Source organism: Salmo trutta, chromosome 21 (assembly GCF_901001165.1).
Source record: "Salmo trutta chromosome 21, fSalTru1.1, whole genome shotgun sequence".
NCBI lineage: Eukaryota > Metazoa > Chordata > Actinopteri > Salmoniformes > Salmonidae > Salmo > Salmo trutta.
This window is the reverse complement of record NC_042977.1, coordinates 19,921,376-19,943,539: the sequence shown is the minus strand read 5'-3', so window position 1 is coordinate 19,943,539 and position 22,164 is coordinate 19,921,376. Positions and strand designations below refer to the sequence as shown.

General features: G+C 42.7%; 1 protein-coding gene across 1 annotated transcript; it reads left to right on the top strand.

The window, feature by feature from the left end:
• Window positions 1–12,299: 12,299 nt before the first annotated feature.
• On the top strand, window positions 12,300–15,798 carry LOC115156884 (ladderlectin-like). Its single transcript, XM_029704685.1, has 6 exons — window positions 12,300–12,579; window positions 12,939–13,026; window positions 13,327–13,442; window positions 13,752–13,943; window positions 15,356–15,470; window positions 15,560–15,798. Exons 1-6 carry the CDS (start codon window positions 12,565–12,567, stop codon window positions 15,649–15,651), a joined length of 618 nt encoding a protein of 205 aa, XP_029560545.1. The 5' UTR covers window positions 12,300–12,564; the 3' UTR covers window positions 15,652–15,798.
• Window positions 15,799–22,164: the final 6,366 nt, after the last annotated feature.

Genomic DNA, 22,164 nt, shown 5'->3' with positions numbered 1-22,164 from the left:
CGACTCAGTGGGTTTTGTCCAACATGTCTCTGGACCTGCTCACTGCCACAGTCATACTCTGGACTTAGTTTTGTCCCGTGGAATAAGTGTTGTGGATCTTAATGTTTTTCCTCATAATCCTGGACTATCGGACCACCATTTTATTACGTTTGCAATTGCAACAAATAATCTGCTCAGACCCCAAACAGGGAGCATCAAAAGTCGTGCTATAAATTCTCAGACAACCCGAAGATTCCTTGATGCCCTTCCAGACTTTCTCTGCCTACCCAAGGACATCAGAGGACAAATATCAGTTAAACACCTAACTGAGGAACTCAATTTACCTTTGCGCAATACCCTAGATGGAGTTGCACCCCTAAAAACTAAAAACATTTGTCATAAGAAACTAGCTCCCTGGTATACAGAAAATACACGAGCTCTGAAGCAAGCTTCCAGAAAATTGGAACGGAAATGGCGCCACACCAAACTGGAAGTCTTCCGACTAGCTTGGAAAGACAGTACCGTGCATTATCGAAGAGCCCTCACTGCTGCTTGATCATCCTATTTTTCCAACTTAATTGAGGAAAATAAGAACAATCCCCCCCAAAAAATTGATACTGTCGCAAAGCTAACTAAAAAGCAGCATTCCCCAAGAGAGGATGGCTTTCACTTCAGCAGTAATAAATTCATTAACTTCTTTGAGGAAAAGATCATGATCATTAGAAAGCAAATTACGGATTCCTCTTTAAGTCTGCGTATTCCTCCAAAGCTCCGTTGTCCTGAGTCTGCACAGCTCTGCCAGGAGCTAGGATCAAGGGAGACACTGAAGTGTTTTAGTACTATATCTCTTGACACAATGATGAAAATAATCATGGCCTCTAAACCTTCAAGCTGCATACTGGACCCTATTCCAACTAAACTACTGAAAGAGCTGCTTCCTGTGCTTGGCCCTCCTATGTTGAACATAATAAAACGGCTCTCTATCCACCGGATGTGTACCAAACTCACTAAAAGTGGCAGTAATAAAGCCTCTCTTGAAAAAGCCAAACCTTGACCCAGAAAATATAACAACTATCGGCCTATATTGAATCTCCCGTTCCTCTCAATTTTTTTTGAAAAAGCTGTTGGGCAGCAACTCACTGCCTTCCTGAAGACAAACAATGTATACGAAACGCTTCAGTCTGGTTTTAGACCCCATCATAGCACTGAGACTGCACTTGTGAAGGTGGTAAATTACCTTTTAATGATGTCAGACCGAGGCTCTGCACCTGTCCTCGTGCTCCTAGATGTTAGTGCTGCTTTTGATACCATCGATCACCACATTCTTTTGGAGAGATTGGAAACCCAAATTGGTCTACACGGACAAGTTCTGGCCTGGTTTAGATCTTATCTGTCGGAAAGATATGTTTGTCGCTGTGAATGGTCTGTCCTCTGACAAATCAACTGTACATTTCGGTGTTCCTCAAGGTTCCGTTTTAGGACCACTATTGTTTTCACTATATATTTTACCTCTTGGGGATGTCATTCGAAAACATAATGTTAAATTTCACTGCTATGTGGATGACACACAGCTGTACATTTCAATGAAACATGGTGAAGCCCCAAAATTGCCCTCGCTAGTAGCCTGTGTTTCAGACATAAGGAAGTGGATGGCTGCAAACTTTCTACTTTTAAACTCGGGCAAAACAGAGATGCTTGTTCTAGGTCCCAAGAAACAAAGAGATCTTCTGTTAAATCTGACAATTAATCTTGATGGTTGTACAGTCGTCTCAAATAAAACTGAAGGACCTCGGCGTTACTCTGGACCCTGATCTCTCTTTTGAAGAACATATCAAGACTGTTTCAAGGGCAGCTTTTTTCCATCTACCTAACATTGCAAAAATCTGAAACTTTCTGTCCAAAAATGATGCAGAAAAATGAATCCATGCCTTTGTTACTTCTAGGTTGGACTACTGCAAAGCTCTACTTTCCGGCTACCCGGATAAAGCACTAAATAAACTTCAGTTAGTGCTAAATACGGCTGCTAGAATCCTGACTAGAACCAAAAAATGTGATCATATTACTCCAGTGTTAGCCTCCCTACACTGGCTTCCTGTTAAGGCAAGGGCTGATTTCAAGGTTTTACTGCTAACCTACAAAGCATTACATGGGCTTGCTCCTACCTATCTTTCCGATTTGGTCCTGCCGTACATACCTACACGTACGCTACGGTCACAAGACGCAGGCCTCCTAATTGTCCCTAGAATTTCTAAGCAAACAGCTGGAGGCAGGGCTTTCTCCTATAGAGCTCCATTTTTATGGAATAGTCTGCCTACCCATGTGAGAGATGCAGACTCTGTCTCAACCTTTAAGTCTTTACTGAAGACTCATCTCTTCAGTGGGTCCTATGATTGAGTGTAGTCTGGCCCAGGAGTGTGAAGGTGAACGGAAAGGCTCTGGAGCAACGAACCGCCCTTGCTGTCTCTGCCTGGCCGGTTCCCCTCTCTCCACTGGGATTCTCTGCCTCTAACCCTATTACAGGGGCTGAGTCACTGGCTTATTGGTGTTCTTCCATGCCGTCCCTAGGTGGGGTGCGTCACTTGAATGGGTTGAGTCACTGACGTGGTCTTCCTGTCTGGGTTGGTGCCCCTCCTTGGGTTGTGCCGTGGCGGAGATCTTTGTGGGCTATACTCGGCCTTGTCTCAGGATGGTAAGTTGGTGGTTGAAGATATCCCTCTAGTGGTGTGGGCCTGTGCTTTGGCAAAGTGGGTGGGGTTATATCCTTCCTGTTTGGCCCTGTCCGGGGGTATCGTCGGATGGGGCCACAGTGTCTCCTGACCCCTCCTGTCTCAGCCTCCAGTATTTATGCTGCAGTAGTTTGTGTCGGGGGGCTAGGGCCAGTCTGCTATATCTGGAGTATTTCTCCTGTCTTATCCGGTGTCCTGTGTGAATTTAAGTATGCTCTCTCTAATTCTCTCTTTCTCTCTTTCTTTCTCTCTCTCGGAGGACCTGAGCCCAAGGACCATGCCTCAGGACTACCTGACATGATGACTCCTTGCTGTCCCCAGTGTCATGACGTTGGCCTGTGGGTAAGGTTTATGACCCCCCCCATAAATACCTTTCTCCCTTCCCCTCTCTGACCCTACTGAAGGACTGCTGTCCTGAAGGACTGCTGTCCTGTTAAATATAGAGAGTCTGGGAACATCAAACAAATGGGGAAAGGAACCATATTTTGGTAATAAAACCAGTTGGAAATATGCTTGGGAACGTAATGAGTATGGATGTCAGTTCGGTTGTCATCTGAGACATTATGACTGATGACAGGACGACATAAACTGTACCTGAGAAAGTATACACCCTCTAGTTATCAGAGTCACATGGAATTGTTATGCAATTGAAATGTTTGATGTTGAAATTGTTTGTTAGGAGATTAAATGTAATTTTAGCTTCCAAATGAGAGAATTGGGTTTTCATAAGGAAAGTGCCCTGCATGATCAGTGGCCCACCCCTGTGAAGAGACAGGGGTTATAAACGATGAAACACATCCTTCCCCCTCTCCACTATATAAGCCTTTGACGAAAAGATAACCAGTTGTTCCAGTACGTGAGGTCTGCAGCCTCTACGTTAGAAGGACACACATGTCAAGTACAGAACTAAGCCAACCTCGGCGTGAGCTTTGGTGGCGAATGGTATGAACTTTGAGCTTATTCACTACAGAAGTGATACTTCCTAGCCGTTGAGTTAGCAGCGGCCGCTGTAGACGTGGGCTAGGAAAGGACGGATGACGGATCCAGTCTAACAGACGGACGAAGATACCACCACGTATCCAATTTACCACCAGAGACATTCTTCCGAGGACAGGAAGATCTGTTGGCCAATCCGGCCAGCATCTACGACCAATCTACCGAAGCGCAGCTCAGAGTAAATATTTATTGCATTTTCCTTTTCCAAATGGGCGGTAATTTAGAATGCATAAGATAATGTATTTACGATAGCATAGCTGCTGTTTATTTGTTCCTAAATCTTCCCGCTCTTTCATTCAAGCCCAACCCCCTTTCCTTTGTGTAACCAGCCATCATGTATGACATCATTTGTATTGGGTGTATTTGTAATTCTGTGTGATTAGTTTAGGTATTTAGTAAATAAATAATTAAACACAATTTTGTATTGCTGATTCAACTTGTTAGCCCAGAGTATACTCTGCTTCCTAAGAATTTAACATTGTTCAATGATCCGAAAAGGGTCTGAATAGACATATTTGGCGCACCCTGTGTGGACTCTAAAACTAGGACGCACGTTTGGGTCATTTTGATAAAACATATGATGCCCCGTGCGAGGAATCTAAAATAGGATGACGCTTTCATTTTGATTCAGCCTATATAAAATTTAAAAGCAGATTACATAATATACCAAGTTTATTATATACATTATGGGAATTGTAGACCGGAATTATTGGTGCGTGTGTGCTCTGGAGAATCGCCTCCGTGTTGTGCTCTGAGGTAGTCAGTGGGTAGCATAAACTATACAGTTCTGTATGAGGGCTGATAAAGCTATCAGACATATAGCGCGTTTGGCCAAACGCTGGCCTATTTCTGCCTCGCGTGTTTCAGACGCGTGTTGGCTAGGTCATTATTAATTTCTCGAGTGAGGACAAAGAGCCAGCCGATTGAAATTTAGGAGAGATTAGCTTGACCAGCGATAAGTATCTCTCTGTCTCTCTCGCGTTTCGATGCGAGTAGACCACGGTGCATTTCGTTGTTTGCCGCGAGTTCCGGTTAAAACATCGTCAAATATCGCCGAAAAGGGTTTGAACATAATACGTTATAAGTAAAACCTTTCCCTTGCCAAGGGAATCCTATGTTGTGCATTTTTCAGGCATCAAGTAGCATTAGCTTGCTCGAGATGCTAAGCTAACAAAAGGGAAAACAGCCATTTTGTTATGTGCCACATTGTAAATCCTCCGCCTTGCTGAATGGAAGTCCCGCCCTGGGTACTTCCGCTTGATTTCAGCGTGTGCCAGCAGGGACCTCTGAAGAGTCACCAGTACTTTCCTTCAAGAAGAATTAGTCAGGTGACACTCAAGTCGTTACTCATGATATCCAGACGGATATCGATGTCTTATCCAATTGAACTAATAAGTGAAATTGCCAGATTTACATTCTCAAGTGGATCTTTTAAATAATATCCAAATTGATGAGTTTTCTAAATGAGACATTGTAATCTTTTTTCCACATTAACCTAGATGAATAAACCTCTCAGGTTAATTAAAGTTTAAATCCCAAATAGCCTATACAGGTTTGATTTATCATTAAAATTGATCAATCAGTAAAATTTGGTTTTTGCAAAACCCATTCAGTAATCCAGTACTGACAGAAGTCCCGCCCCCGTGGGAATCCCATGTGGCTTCGGCCCAAGGAAGAAGTGTACCATAGTGGGGAGTGTTCCCAACATTTGATCTACTGTTTTACTTGATATCCAATCAATGGAGATTGTATGGATTATCATCTCATACAATTTAATAAGTTAAATTGTTGAACATACCTTAACCTCTTACATCTAGATGTTCCGCTAGCGGAATGTCTGCTCCAATATCCAATGATGGGCGTGGCGCGAAAACCACACTGTCCGATTTCAAAAAGGCTTTACAACGAAAGCAAAACATTAGATTATGTCAGCAGAGTACCCAGCCAGAAATAATCAGACACCCATTTTTCAAGCTAGCATATAATGTCACATAAACCCAAACCACAGCTAAATGCAGCACTAACCTTTGAGGATCTTCATCAGATGACAATCCTAGGACATTATGTTATACAATACATGCATGTTTTGTTCAATCAAGTTCATATTTATATCAAAAACCAGCTTTTTACATTAGCATGTGACGTTCAGAACTAGCATACCCCCCGCAAACTTCCGGTGAATTTACTAAATTACTCACGATAAACGTTCACAAAAAACATAACAATTATTTTAAGATTTATAGATACAGAACTCCTCTATGCACTCGCTATGTCCGATTTTAAAATAGCTTTTCGGTGAAAGCACATTTTGCAATATTCTGAGTAGATAGCCCGGCATCACAGGGCTAGCTATTTAGAGCTATTTAGACACCCACCAAGTTTAGCCCTCACCAAAGTCAGATTTACTATAAGAAAAATGTTATTACCTTTGCTGTTCTTTGTCAGAATGCACTCCCAGGACTTCTACTTCAATAACAAATGTTGGTTTGGTTCAAAATAATCCATAGTTATGTTCAAATATCCTCTGTTTTGTTCGTGCGTTCAAGACACTATCCGAAGGGTAAAGAAGGGTGACGCGCCCGACGCGTTTCGTGACAAAACATTTCTAAATATTCCATTACCGTACTTCGAAGCATGTCAACCGCTGTTTAAAATCAATTTTTATGCCATTTTTCTCGTAAAAAAAGCGATAATATTCCGACCGGGAAACCGCGTTTAGGTTCAAAGACAGAGAAAATAAAAACATGGGGTCACCTCGTGCATGCGCCTCAGTCCCATTGTATTCTGATGGGCCACTTACCAAAGGCGCTAATGTTTTTCAGTCTGGGGCTCCAAAGACATCATTCAGCTTTTTCCCGCCTTCTGAGAGCCTATGGGAGCCGTAGGAAGTGTCACGTTACAGCAGAGATCCTCAGTTTTCAATAAAGAGAATGTAGAAGGCCAAGAAATTGTCAAACAGGCCACTTCCTGTACAGAATCTTCTCAGGTTTTTGCCTGCCATATGAGTTCTGTTATACTCACAGACACCATTCAAACAGTTTTAGAAACTTTAGGGTGTTTTCTATCCAAAGCCAATAATTATATGCATATTCTAGTTTCTGGGCAGTAGTAATAACCAGATTAAATCGGGTACGTTTTTTATCCGGCCGTGCAAATACTGCCCCCTACCCTCAACAGGTTAATGACGGTTCCACAGGTGCATGTCCATTAACAAGTGTGCGAAAACTGTGTTTAAACCCTTTACAATGAAGATCTGTGAAGTTATTTGGATTTTTACCAATTATCTTTGAAAGACAGGGTCCTGAAAAAGGGATGTTTTTTTTGCTGTTGCTGAGTTTATCACTTCACAAACACTAACGTAAACGAATAGTGTGTATAGCTTTTAAAAGTTGAAAATTATCACGTGGATGTCAGAGCGCTGTCGGTGAATATTAGTGTTACATTTCCCTACCCCATCCGTTCCCTGTATACCAAGTAGTGGGGCAGCTGTTTGGTGGTTCGAATCGCAGAATGTAGCTTTGCGTTTCCAACCTCTCGCTAGGTATAGACGTGAGTACCTGATATACTTATTGGAGCCAACTGGTTTCAACTGTTCTGCCTGCGGATATGGAACACGGACCTGTTCATCGGACGTGCTGTTTTCGACTCTCTCGACCTCCGTGCTCGGCTATGAAAAGCCAACTTACGTTTACTCCTGATGTGCTGACCTGTTGCACCCTCTACAACCACTGTGTATAAGCACTTTGTGAAATCTTCTGATGTAAAAAGGGCTTTAGAAATGCATTTCATATGGAATCGCATGATGCGCAGTGTGATGTGTTTATTCCCTCCGTGCACAGCTAGCTAGTATAATTGCATCACCATGATCATAGTAATGAAGTGAAGGTGATCACTTTACTAAGTGGGTGGAGGCAATACCCATTAGGGTAAGTAAGGGAAGAAAGAGGACGTGCTTAACTCAATTCCCTTCTGTAAACCATTAAAGGTTTTTGTGACGAGACTGGCGAGGCCACCTCCAAGGCGATGGTGGACATCTTCAACACCCACGGTCATCCTTGAGTGACCGAGGTCATGAACGCAGGAATGGTTTTAATTTTTTTTTACAATTTGTTTTTCCATGGTACATATTTCAATATGTTACATTGTCAATAGATATCACTTTCCTACCCCCTCCTCCAGGTTTGGTGACTGGACCAACCAGACCCTCAAGACTGCCATGGGCAAGTCCCTTGATTGGTACCAGGAAGGATGCGAGAACAACCTGAAGGTAAGTCTCTCTTTGCACACGACAGCAGCATCTAGGCCTCCACCGAGTACGGACGCGAGCCGGTGGATGTTTTCAAACCAGATCAGAACGCCTTTTGAGGACCACCTTCCTAGGAAATATAGTTGTATTTATTCCTGTTCTCAATCAAGGTGAGACTGAACATGGACGAGGCGCAGGAGAAACAGAAGGAGAGCTACCGGAGCAGAATCAAGAAGGGGACCAAGTGCTACGACGTCTGGGCAAATGACTTGGTTTGGAAGAAGGACGGAAGGAAGGAAGGAAGGAGAGACCTGAGAGAACCTCGCTGCTCTTTCGCTCCTAGCTGGGGTCACCATCTGTTAATGTGAATATAAAAGATCTCACAACTATTTGCATACAAATGACCTGAAACTACTTTTAGTTTCCCTAACACTGATATTTTTCCTCTGTCTTCCTAGGGTTACCTCGGTGGAAGCCAACAATCTTCCACAGTTGGACAGTCGACCACTGAAAGCCCTGACGCCCTACACTTCAGTGAAGCTCGATAGACAAAGTATGTAAAGTTTTGGTTGACATTTGAGAAAAGCAAGAAAGTAATTTTAGGACCATCGGCTGAAGTCATTTTAGGACCATCGACTGGCCGAGCCCCCCAGGAGGTATCCCATCTACCAGAACCAGTGAGTTTGGATCAGTTTGATTCTCTGTGCGGAGGGGGACCATGGAGGCTATACCTTCCAAAAGTGTTGAGCAGTACATATCTCCCATATCTAACACTGCACCAATCCATTACATTTTCTCAGTGTAACCTGTGTGTTTGCTTGTTTCTGTGTCTGTCTCCTACCCTGCTCCTGTTCTCAAGAGAGCAGCAGTGAATGGACTTTGCAGTCTCCCTCTTCAAGTCCCCCTTCTGAGACTGGCTGCCTGTTGAGAACAAGGGACAGGCAGAACCTCCCACCCACACACATCCACCTCCTCTATATTCCACGCACCAGAATTCAGTATTTTAGTCTGATTGTCGGTGTAGAGAAAATAAATTCATGACACAACTGTACCAAAAACGATCAAAGTTTATGTATTAAAATATTGACAGGTTGGTTTTCACAGCTGTTTCACAAGGTGTTCATTATTGGAAGCTGTAAGGTATCCTTTGATGGTATTTATTTGTTCCAGATTATTCATTGTTGTATCCTAGGACCAACAAGAGATATATATTCAACCACAAGGGTGTATTTAATGAGCTATGTGATAGAGAGGAAAAATGAATCATAATAGAGGACTACTGAAATTATATTATTTCAGTGTAGATAAGTGCAGGTTAAAATAAAAACATGACAGCCAGACAAGCCAGTGACGGCATCAAGAGGATTTACATATTTGTGGAGTGGACATGGGCTTACTTTGTGATATTGTGTCAAGCAGAATACACGGTTTCTTTGACATTTCCTAAACGGAGCAACATTTAAGACATAAGGATTTCATGTTGTAATGTTGACGAGGTACCCAAAAAGTAGTTTGACTTAATCTTTCCATGTTATTAGCTAAACAAAGCTTGCTTAAACAGCGAAATTGTCGCGGAAATCAGCCATGTTTGCATAGCGACGAAGAAAAGAACACAATTTAGGCTCTGATCTCCAAAATTCCAATGACTAGGTAATCACACCGTTGATATAGCAATGGACGCTAATAGTTGATCGAATCCTATTGCGACGCAGTGGGGGACAGTATTGGTTTTATTAGTCTCTCACTCAAAAATGGCTCTACGCCTTATGGCAAAATGATGAAACAATATGGCAGTCCCCGCACCACAATGTGCATTCTGTTGGGCATGCACAAATAGGCTGACTGCGCGCACAGAAAAAAATGTGTGGGACTTTCCCTTAATCAGATTTTAGTTTCCAAATAATTCATTAGTGCAGCAATTTCATTAATGTATCAGTTTGGATCAAAGAGTAATTCCACGAGCCAAGCTGTTTCAAAATGTTCAGCACCAGGATGTGGATAGCACACATGACATCAATGCCATAACCTCACACTTGGTTTTGCAGGATCCTCCAATGTGCAAAGAAAACTACCCAAATGAATTTCCCAAAATGAATCTGGTACTTATGTTTGTGTGATGTAACAATTGGTTCATTCATTCTCAAAGGGTACATGGTAACAAGGCTTGTTGATGCTCATACACATGCTCTGCTAAGACCCGTTCAAGCCAGTCTCAAAAAGCCTCAACTTTTTCCAAAAGCAAATTCCGTCATCTCCTACATGCCAAACGGCCAACAGGCTTACATGGGCTTTTAGCAGTTATTGTTGGGGTTCTTATAATGGTGTAGACTCTGCTAGAGAGAGAGATGCACTAGCAATGCTACTGGTCGATGTTTGAAAAAAATACAGGAGCAGGGTAGGAACGAGCTTAACAGAAATTGCTATTCATGCAGGTGATATCCAGGGATATAGAAGCATCAAAATATCAGCTGCATTTCAACTGTATTTTGACTGCATTTTTGCTGTGAACCGTAACAGTGATAGCCTTGGCAGAACAGCATAAACAGATCTGGGAGTGTGGCTTTCAGTTAGTTCTTTTTGGCAACCCATCCCATGAGAGTGAATGTCTCGCCAATTTATCTGTTCTGTTATACTTAATCAAAATCTGACTAACCCAGTGCACTGCCTGCTATGAATTCTATCTGATGGTGTTTGCAGGTTTAGGTAAAAATACAAATAATGTCCCCATTTGGAACACTGACAAGTAAAGAGCATACATATATAGTACCAGACAAAAGTTTAGACACACCTACTCATTCCAGGGTTTTCTTTATTTGTACTATTTTCTACATTGTAGAATAATAATGATGACATCAAAACTATGAAATAACACATATGGAATCATGTAGTAACCTAAAAAAGTGTTAAATCTATTTCTATTTGAGATTCTTCAAAGTAGCCACCCTTTGCCTTGATGACAGCTTTGCACACTCTTGGTATTCTCTTATCCAGCTTCATGAGGTAGTCACCTGGAATGCATTTCAGTTAACAGGTGTGCCTTGTTTAAAGTGAATTTGTGGAACTTCTTTCCTTCTTAATGTGTTTGAGCCAGTCAGTTGTGTTGTGACAAGGTAGGGCTGGTATACAGAAGATGGTCTTTTACCAAATAGGGCTAAGTCCATTTATTTGATAAGAACAGCTCAAATAAGCAAAGAGAAATGACAGTCCATCATTACTTTAAGACATGAAGGTCAGTCAATGCGGAACATTTCATGAACTTTGATAGTTTCTTCAAGTGCAGTTGCAAAAACCATCAAGCGCACAGGAAAGGAAGACCCAGAGTTACCTTTGCTGCAGAGGATAAGTTCATTAGAGTTACCAGCCTCAGAAATTGCAGCTAAATAAATGCTTCACAGAGTTCAAGTAACAGACATGTTCAGAGGAGACTGCGTGAATCAGGCCTTAATGTCGAATTACTGCAAAGAAACCCCTCCTAAAGGACACCGATAAGAAAAAGAGACTTGCTTGGGCCAAGGAACACGAGCAATGGACATTAGACCAGTGGAAATCTGTCCTTTGGTCTGATTAGTGTGTCTTTGTGAGACGCAGAGTAGGTGAACGGATGATCTCCGCATGTGTGGTTCCCACCGTGAAGCATGGAGGAGGAGGTGTGACGGTGCTTTGCTGGTGACACTGTCTGTGTTTTATTTAGAATTCAAGGCACGCTTAACGAGCATGTTTACCACAGCCTTCTGCAGCGATACACCATCCCATCTGGTTTGCGCTTAGTGGGACTGTCATTTGTTTTTCAACAGTACGATGACCCAACATACCTCCAGGCTGTGTACGGGCTATTTGACCAATAAGGTAGAGTGATGTAGTGCTGCATCAGACTGCCCTGACCTCCACAATCACCCAACCTCAACCCAATTGAGATGGTTTGGGAGGAGTTGGACCGCATAGTTAAGGAAAAGCAGCCAACAAGTGCTCAGCATATGTGGGATGTCCTATAAGAATGTTGGAAAAGCATACCAGGTGAAGCTGGTTGAGAGAATGCCAAGAGTGTGCAAAGCTGTCATCAAGCCAAAAGGTGGCTACTTTGAAGAATCTAAAATATATTTGGTTTTGTTTAACACTTCTTTTGGTTACTACATGATTCCATATGTGTTATTTCACAGTTTTGATGTCTTCACTATTATTCTACAAAGAAAATAGTAAAAATAAAGAAAAACCCTTGAATGAGTAGGTGTGTCCAAACTTTTGACTGGTACTGAATATATATTTATATATATGTTAACTTTTTATAGATTTGTTACATTTTCACAAAAGTAGTGCTATCATAGTGGACCAATAGAGCGCCTGTAGCACAGGCAAAGATATTTTTCCAGCACCCCAATTGAAAATAACGTTCATTAAAAGTACCCTGCACCACCAAACTTCTTCCCGTGGCTATGCCCAAGGGGTGTACGTTTTGGTTTTTACCCTAACACAACACAGCTGATTCAAATGATAAAAGCTTGATGATTAGTTGATTATTTGAACGGTTAAAGGATGAGAGAGGGAGGGGTCTGACTGGATGGGTCCTTAAAAAAGGAGAGCAGGAAGCGGTAGAACTCAACTCACAAACAGAGCGCTGACATGACCAGACTGCAGGTGAGAGTTCAACATAGTACTGTATCAGATTTCATCCCAAATGGTGTTTTACTAGGTGTGCCATGCATCGGGGTTAGTTAGCTAGGGTGCTGTTTTGGGGAGAACCCAAGAGCATAGACTTCTCCTTAACTTAAGTAGATGGTGACTATCAGATGCTTTCAATTCCCTATGTAGTGCCATTTGGAGTCAAACATTCCTGTGTGCCAGGCTAATCTACTGTATGTGGTGGAAGAGATGATAGCTGGTATTCCTCAGCCCTTCATTAGTTGAATGTGATAAGTGGACTTACTGGGGTGCTCGAGCAGAGGTTGGGGAAACACTGATGGCTTCTCTCGTGTGTGTGTGTGTGTGTGTGTCAGGAGACTATCACCATGGGGATGTTGACCCTTCTACTGCTTCTCAGCGCTGCCTTTACACTGGGCGACATAATGACTGCGAACATAGCAAGTAAGAGTCAGCTTCACACTTTACATCACGAGTGTCGAACTCATTCCACAGAGTGCCTAGTATATGCAGGTGGTTTACCTTTCAATGAAGACAACCAGGTGAGGGGAGTTCTAAAACCTGTAGATACTCGGTGCTCTGTGGAATGAGTGTGCTTTACATCATTCATTGTGTATATTTTGTTGTGGTATGACTGCTCTACAAATGTTATTTATGATGCAAGGGGATTTGTATGTCAGTCAGTCTCGACTATCCTTTAAAGTCGGCTGCAATTTCGTAACACTCCCTGTCTTCTCCTTTCAGATGATTTGGTGAAATTTGCAGCAGACCAAAGAAACCCATGCCCCAGAGGCTGGTTCCAATTTAATTCACGCTGCTTACAGTTTGTCAAAACTGCAATGACATGGCCCAAAGCAGAGGTATAATGCTTACCCTCTACAATTGAAATGAACTGGCTTTTTTAGTTAAGGGTCTTTGGCCTTATTTTAACAGGCGCTTCATGTAAAATATGCTGTAATTAATAATGTCTATAGGCTTTGCAATATTTGTGTGGAGTTGGGCCCTGTTGTCTATTAGAACCCACAGGGCATGGGTTAACTAATCTCTAAGAGCCTGTTAATAGAACATTAGTTCCGATGGCAATATTTGAGTCCAGAAGACAAATTCTCAGACTGGACAACTGACTAATACTTCCATTATGACATGTCTCTGTGTACTGCTTGCTCTAGTGCCACTGTCAGTTACTTGGAGAAAAACTGAAACCTGTGCGCAACACTGTGAAGTACCTTGGCGCAAACCTGGCATCTGTGCACAGCTATGAAGAGTTCCGATTTCTACAGGCGGTGGTGTTGATCAATACTGGCAGTTTCCCTCTTACCTGGATTGGCGGATATGATGCTGTTCAGGCAAAGGTGGAAAAGGTACCCAGTTGTCATAATAAAGGTACCCAGTTGTCATAATCAGCTCAGAGTAGGTGTTAAGACACTGCTCAGACAACTCTGTGCCAAGAGTAATCAACTCGCCAGTTTCTCAGCTGGTAATGACCACAGTTTGAGGTACAGCAGAGGAAAGATGGTGACAACGCTCATTGACATTTAGCAAGTAACGGGACACACACACAATCGCAACACTTGTTCACACATGTGATTTATTAGCCTAGTGGTTATAAGTATTTAGGCATGTCATGTGACTAAGGCCTCGTGTGAAGTCATTGTCAAAAGTGAAAGAAATACTGTGTGATGTAGGTCTAGATTTGAGTTGATCATCTCGAAAGAATACTTGGATATTTCAACTCCAAAGCAATTGCCACAGATGATCCATTATATTGACCGGATACTCCATTGGCCTCTAACCATGTGTAGAGTCTGCAATGGAATGCAGTCGGGCAGATCAGGTGGGACCATTCTAGCCTATGAGAGAGCAGATTCCAGTGTGACAGGCACAACTCTGATATAAATGGTTTTCTCAGTTTCTGGCATGTCATGTGTGCTACTTGTATCAGTACTCGTAACAACCTAAGCATTACAAAACGTATATTTGCTCAAATAAGCCATTATATTTGTCGTCAATGAAATTCGACATCTTATTGACGGCCATACAAAAACGCTACCCGCTTGAGAAGGCAGATTTTGGCCGTAGTTATCCTTCTCGCTCTTCTCGACTCTTCCTCTTTGCTATGGCGCAGAAACAACTTACTAGGTGGCTTGTTCCATTTGAGACCTTGGGATTAAGGTTGTATCTGACATTTGTTAAGTTGATAGGTCGGTGTAGTTTTTAAGAAAGTGTCTATATAAAAAAAGAACCTGGTTTGGAAGATCTTACAGATGTACAAAAAGAATGCCCATTGCAGTATCCACTGACACAGTGGGCTGGAGTGAGTACTATAGCATGGTATCAAAAGGCAACCTATTCCATATCGGTCTGGCCATGTTTTAAATCTGGAAGCCTTAATGGTGACCCGTCAGTTTGCGACATATAACAAATAAGTTACTGCTATTTTGTTTCTAACCATGCTGCGCGACGCTGCTCAGCGACCAAAAATGATAATGGTGGCCAGTGGCGCTGTTTCCCCCCTAATGCAGATTCAGTCTTTAAACGGTTGTAGGCTGGGTTTTTTTTTCACCGGTCAAGTCTATGGAAATGCATTGGGATTTTTAGAAATGTGGTTGTGGTATCAACACTTGTGGGTTTTTTCACCCCACAGTTCCAGTGTCAGTCTGCACGTTTTTGGTAGTGGTGGCTTTTACAGTTTTGGTGGAGTAAAGACCATGAGTATGTTGGAATTTAGAAGTTGTTCAGCAAGCACATCTGAGATCTCACTACTTCCCCACAGGACAGGCTATGGTTCTGGAGTGACGGCTCCAAATTTGATCACGAGAGCTGGGCTGAAGGGGAGCCGAATAACCACTATGGTGCCAGAGAGCCATGTATTCAGATGAACTTTGGAGGTACAGTAAGCCCATTATCATTCAACTTTTTCAGAGTACGTTTAACAAATAAATGTGACTTACTTTTCTATTTCGTGTTTCCTCTTAAGCTGAAAACGGCTGGAACGATGAATCATGTGGGAAGAGCTATCCCTCCGTGTGCTCCATAAGAACCTGTTTAATCCTTCAAACTATCAATTGAAACCAAAAATGCTGCTCCGGTGTCAGCATCCTAACTGCAAATGTTTCATGTTATAGTGAATTACTTTGAAGGTATTTGTTGCTGTAAAATATGTTTGACTTGTTGTGGAATTATTGTAGCTTGTTGTCAATAAAACGGGTGTACGTATTTAGTCTCATGAGTCGTTATTAAACATTGATTGACTTTGTTTCTTGAAGATGCGGTCTGGGTGTCCAGTGGGCATTTCAATTCTTTGATATTGTTTCTTGAAGAATAGAATTCTCTTAGGACCCAAAAAGTAGTCTCACTGTCAACTGTGTTAATTTTCAGTAAACATGTTTAAATATTTCTGAACATGACAGACATTAATTCAGTATCTGGTGTGGCCACCAGCTGCATTAAGTACTGCAGTGCTTCTCCTCATGGACTGCACCAGAGTTGCCAGTTCTTGCTGTGAGATGTTACCCCACTCTTTCACGAATGCACCTGCAAGTTCCTTGACAATTCTGGGGGGGGAATGGCCCTAGTCCTCACCCGCCAATCCAACAGGTCCCAGACGTGCTCAATGGGATTGAGATCCGGGCACTTCGCTTAACACTGGCATTCCTGTCTTGCAGGAAATCACCCACAGAACTAGCAGTATGGCTGGTGGGGTTGTCATGTCAGGATGAGCCTGCAGGAAGGGTACCACATGAGGGAGGAGGATGTCTTCCCTGTACTGCACAGCGTTGATTGCCTGCTATGACGACAACCTCAGTCGCCGATGCTGTGACACACCGCCCCAGACCATGACGGACCTTGGAGTAACGCTCATTCCTTAGACGATAAATGCGATTCTGACCATCAACCCTGGTGAGACAAATCCGCGACTAGTCAGTGAAGAGCTTTTTTCAGTCCTGTCTGGTCCAGCGAGGGTGGGTTTGTGCCCATAGGTGATGTCTGGGTAATTTGAGGACCTGCCTTACAACAGGCCTACAAGACCTCAGTCCAGCCTTTTGCGGCCCGTCGGAGGGTTTGTACCTTCCTAGTGTAGCTCGGGCAGTTGCCATCCTGTGCAGGTGTTACATGTGGTCTGCCACTGCGAGGTCGGTCCTGTCTCACTGCACGGACAATGCAATTTATTGCCCTGGCCACATCTGCAGTTCTCATGCCTCCTTGCAGCATGCTTAAGGCAGTATTAGACTTAAAATGAATCATCCAGCGATCATACACTCTTTACCAGGGGGTAGGGCTACCGACGTTAAGGCTAATCTGAAGATGGTGCTGGCTAAAACTGGCGAGTATAGAGATTGTTATCCACGTCGGCACCAACAATGTTAGGATGAAACAGTCAGAGATCACCAACCGCAACATAGCTTCAGTGTGTAAATCAGCTAGAAAGATGTCGGCATCGCGTAATTGTATCTGGCCCCCTCCCAGTTAGGGGGAGTGATGAGCTCTACAGCAGTCTCAACTCAATTGCTGGGTAAACTGTTTTCTGTCCCTCCCAAAAGAGAATTTGTAGATAATTGGCCCTCTTTCTGGGTCTCACCCACAAACAGGACCAAGCCTGGCCTGCTGAGTGACGGACTCCATCCTAGCTGGAGGGGTGCTCTCATCTTATCTACGAACATAGACAGGGCTCTAACTCCTCTAGCTCCACAATGAAATAGGGTGCAGGCTAGGCAGCAGGCTGTTAGCCAGCCTGCCAGCTTAGTGGAGTCTGCCACTAGCACAGTCAGTGTAGTCAGCTCAGCTATCCCCATTGAGACCGTGTCTGTGCCTCGACCTAGGTTGGGCAAAACTAAACATGGCGGTGTTCACCTTCGCAATCTCACTAGAATAAAGACCTCCATTCCTGCCATTATTGGAAGAGATGGTGATACCTCACATCTCAAAATAGGGCTACTTAATGTTAGATCCCTCACTTCAAAGGCAGTTGTAGTCAATGAACTAATCACTGATAATCTTGATGTGATTGGCCTGACTGAAACATGGCTTAAGCCTGATGAATTTACTGTGTTAAATGAGGCCTCACCTCCTGGTTACACTAGTGACCATATTCCCCGTGCATCCCGCAAAGGCGGAGGTGTTGCTAACATTTACAATAGCAAATTTCAATTTACAAAAAAAATGACGTTTTCGTCTTTTGAGCTTCTAGTCATGAAATCTATGCAGCCTACTCAGTCACTTTTTATAGCTACTGTTTACAGGCCTCCTGGGCCATATACAGCGTTCCTCACTGAGTTCCCTGAATTCCTATCGGACATTGTAGTCACAGCAGATAATTTTCTAATTTTTGGTGACTTTAATATTCACATGGAAAAGTCCACAGACCCACTCCAAAAGGCTTTCGGAGCCATCGACTCAGTGGGTTTTCTCCAACATGTCTCTGGACCTACTCACTGCCACAGTCATACTCTGGACCTAGTTTTGTCCCGTGGAATAAGTGTTGTGGATCTTAATGTTTTTCCTCATAATCCTGGACTATCGGACCACCATTTTATTACGTTTGCAATTGCAACAAATAATCTGCTCAGACCCCAAACAGGGAGCATCAAAAGTCGTGCTATAAATTCTCAGACAACCCGAAGATAACTTGATGCCCTTCCAGACTCTCTCTGCCTACCCAAGGACATCAGAGGACAAATATCAGTTAACCACCTAACTGAGGAACTCAATTTAACTTTGCGCAATACCCTAGATGGAGTTACACCCTAAAAACTAAAAATATTTGTCATAAGAAACTAGCTCCCTGGTATACAGAAAATACACGAGCTCTGAAGCAAGCTTCCAGAAAATTGGAACGGAAATGGCGCCACACCAAACTGGAAGTCTTCCGACTAGCTTGGAAAGACAGTACCGTGCATTATCGAAGAGCCCTCACTGCTGCTTGATCATCCTATTTTTCCAACTTAATTGAGGAAAATAAGAACAATCCCCCCAAAAAAATGTATACTGTCGCAAAGCTAACTAAAAAGCAGCATTCCCCAAGAGAGGATGGCTTTCACTTCAGCAGTAATAAATTCATGAACTTCTTTGAGGAAAAGATCATGATCATTAGAAAGCAAATTACGGAGTCCTCTTTAAATCTGCGTATTCCTCCAAATCTCCGTTGTCCTGAGTCTGCACAACTCTGCCAGGACCTAGGATCAAGGGAGACACTAAAGTGTTTAAGTACTATATCTCTTGACACAATGATGAAAATAATCATGGCCTCTAAACCTTCAAGCTGCATACTGGACCCTATTACAACTAAACTACTGAAAGAGCTGCTTCCTGTGCTTGGCCCTCCTATGTTGAACATAATAAACGGCTCTCTATCCACCGGATGTGTACCAAACTCACTAAAAGTGGCAGTAATAAAGCCTCACTTGAAAAAGCCAAACCTTGACCCAGAAAATATAAAAAACTATTGGCCTATATCGAATCTTCCATTCCCCTCAAAAAAAATTGAAAAAGCTGTTGCGCAGCAACTCACTGCCTTCCTGAAGACAAACAATGTATACGAAACGCTTCAGTCTGGTTTTAGACCCCATCATAGCACTGAGACTGCACTTGTGAAGGTGGTAAATTACCTTTTAATGATGTCAGACCGAGGCTCTGCATCTTTCCTCGTGCTCCTAGATCTTAGTGCTGCTTTTGATACCATCGATCACCACATTCTTTTGGAGAGATTGGAAACCCAAATTGGTCTACACGGACAAGTTCTGGCCTGGTTTAGGTCTTATCTGTCGGAAAGATATCAGATTGTCTCTGCACTTTGTGAAATCTTCTGATGTAAAAGAAATCCTTTAGAAATCCATTTCATATGGAATCGCATGATGCGCAGTGTGATGTGTTTATTCCCTCCGTGCACAGCTAGCTAGTATAATTGCATCACCATGATCATAGTAATGAAGTGAAGGTGATCACTTTACTAAGTGGGTGGAGGCAATACCCATTAGGGTCAGTAAGGGAAGAAAGAGGACGTGCTTAACTCAATTCCCTTCTGTAAACCATTAAAGGTGCTTGGAACCAAAAACAGATTGTTTTGTATGATATCCATCAAGGACGAGACTGGCGAGGCCACCTCCAAGGCGATGGTGGACATCTTCAACACCCACGGTCATCCTTGAGTGACCGAGGTCATGAACGCTGGAATGTTTTTTTTTTGTTTTCCATGGTACATAAGTCAATATGTTATATTGTCAATAGATATCGCTTTCCTACCCCCTCCTCCAGGTTTGGTGACTGGACCAACCAGACCCTCAAGACTGCCATGGGCAAGTCCCTTGATTGGTACCAGGAAGGATGCGAGAACAACCTGAAGGTAAGTCTCTCTTTGCACACGACAGCAGCATCCAGGACTCCACCGAGTACGGACGGGATCCGGTGTATGTTTTCAAACCAGATCAGAACGCCTTTTGAGGACCACCTTCCTAGGAAATATAATTGTATTTATTCCTGTTATCAATCAAGGTGAGACTGAACATGGATGAGGCGCAGGAGAAACAGAAGGAGAACTACCGGAGCAGAATCAAGAAGGGGACCAAGTGCTACGACGTCTGGGCAAATGACTTGGTTTGGAAGAAGGACGAAAGGAAGGCGAGACCTGGGGAAACGCTTGCTGCTCTTTCGCTCCTAGCTGGGGTCACCATCTGTTAAAGTGAATATAAAAGATCTCACAACTATTTGCATACAAAACAACCTGAAGCTACTTTTAGTTTCCCTAATGCTGATATTTTTTTCTGTCTTCCTAGGGTTACCTCGGTGGAAGCCAACAATCAGTCGACCACTGAAAGCCCTGACGCCCGACACTTCAGGGAAGCTCGATAGACAAAGTAAGTTAAGTTTTGGTTGACATTTGAGAAAAGCAAGAAATTGTTTTTATGCTGAGCGTAATAAAATGTACCTCTTCAATTTATCTCTCCAAATGACTTTAGGACCATCGACTAGCCGAGCCCCCCAGGAGGTATCCCATCCACCAGAACCAGTGAGTTCGGATCAGTTTGATTCTCTGTGCTCTGAGTCGGAGTGGGACAAGTTAGGCAATACCTTCCAAAAGTGTTGAAGTACATATCTCCCATTTCTAACACTGCACCCATCCATTACATTTTCTCAGTGTAACCTGTGTGTTTGGTTGTTTATGTGTCATCTGTCTCCTACCCTGTTCCCTTTAACTCTGCTCCTGTTCTCAACGTTGAGAACAAGGGACAGGCAGAACCTCCCACCCACACAGCAACCACCTCCTCTATATTCCACAAACCAGAATTCAGTATTTTATTCTATGATTGCCATTTGAGTGTACAGAAAATCTGTGAAAAGAAATTCATGACACAACTCTACCAAAAACGATCAAAGTTAATGTATTAAAATATTGACAGGTTGGGTTTCACAAGGTCTTCATTATTGGAAGCTGTAAGGTATCCTTTGATGGTATTTATTTGTTCCAGGTTATTCATTGTTGATATATATATATATGTATGTACAACCACAAGGGTGTATTAATTAGATGGGGGCTGGATGAATCATAATAGTGGACTACTGAAATAAGATTATTTCAGTGTAGATAAGGGCAGGTTAAAATATAAACATGACAGCCAGACAAGCCAGTGACTGAATCAAAAGGATTTACATCTGAATGGAGTGGACATCAGCTTACTTTGTGATCTATAAGGTAAGTAACTTTAATGTGTTATGCAGAATACACGTATTCGTTGCCATTTCTGAAACGTAGCAACGTTTAAGACATGGATTTCATGTAATGTTGACGAGGTACCCCAAAAAGTAGTTTGAATGAACGTTTCCATGTTATTAGCTAAACAAAGCTTGTTTAAACAGCGAAATTGTCGCAGAAATCAGCCTTGTTTGCGTAGCGACGAAGAAAAGAACACAATTTAGGCTGTGATCTCCAAAAATCCAATGACTAGGTAATCACACCGTTGATATAGCAATGGACGCTAATAGTTGATCGAATCCTATTGCGACGCATTGGAAGACAGTATTTGGCATGACAGGCCCCCATTGAATTTATTAGTCTCTCACTCATATAGCAAAATGTGTAAAATTGCAGGAAATTAGCTTTACAACTGCAAAAATGTCAACACCTTATGGGAAAATGATGAAACAATATGGCAGTCCCCGCACCACAATGTGCATTCTGTTGGGCATGCACAAATAGGCTGTTGATTGCGCGCACAGAAAAAAGTGTGTAACTTTCCCTTAATCAGATTTTAGTTTCCAAATAATTCATTAGTGCAACAATTTCATTAATGTATCAGTTTTGATCAAAGAGTAATTCCACGAGCCAAGCTGTTTCAAAATGTTCAGCACCGCATGACGTTTCACAGTTCAGCACCAGGATGTGGATAGCACACATGACATCAATGCCATAACCTCACGCTTGGTTTTGCAGGGGTCCTCCAATGTGCAAATAAAACTACCCAAATGAATTTCCCAAAAGGAATCTGGTACATATGTTTGTGTGAAGTAACAATTGGTTCATTCATTCTCAAAGGGTACATGGTAACAAGGCTTGTTGATGCTCATACACATGCTCTGCTAAGACCCGTT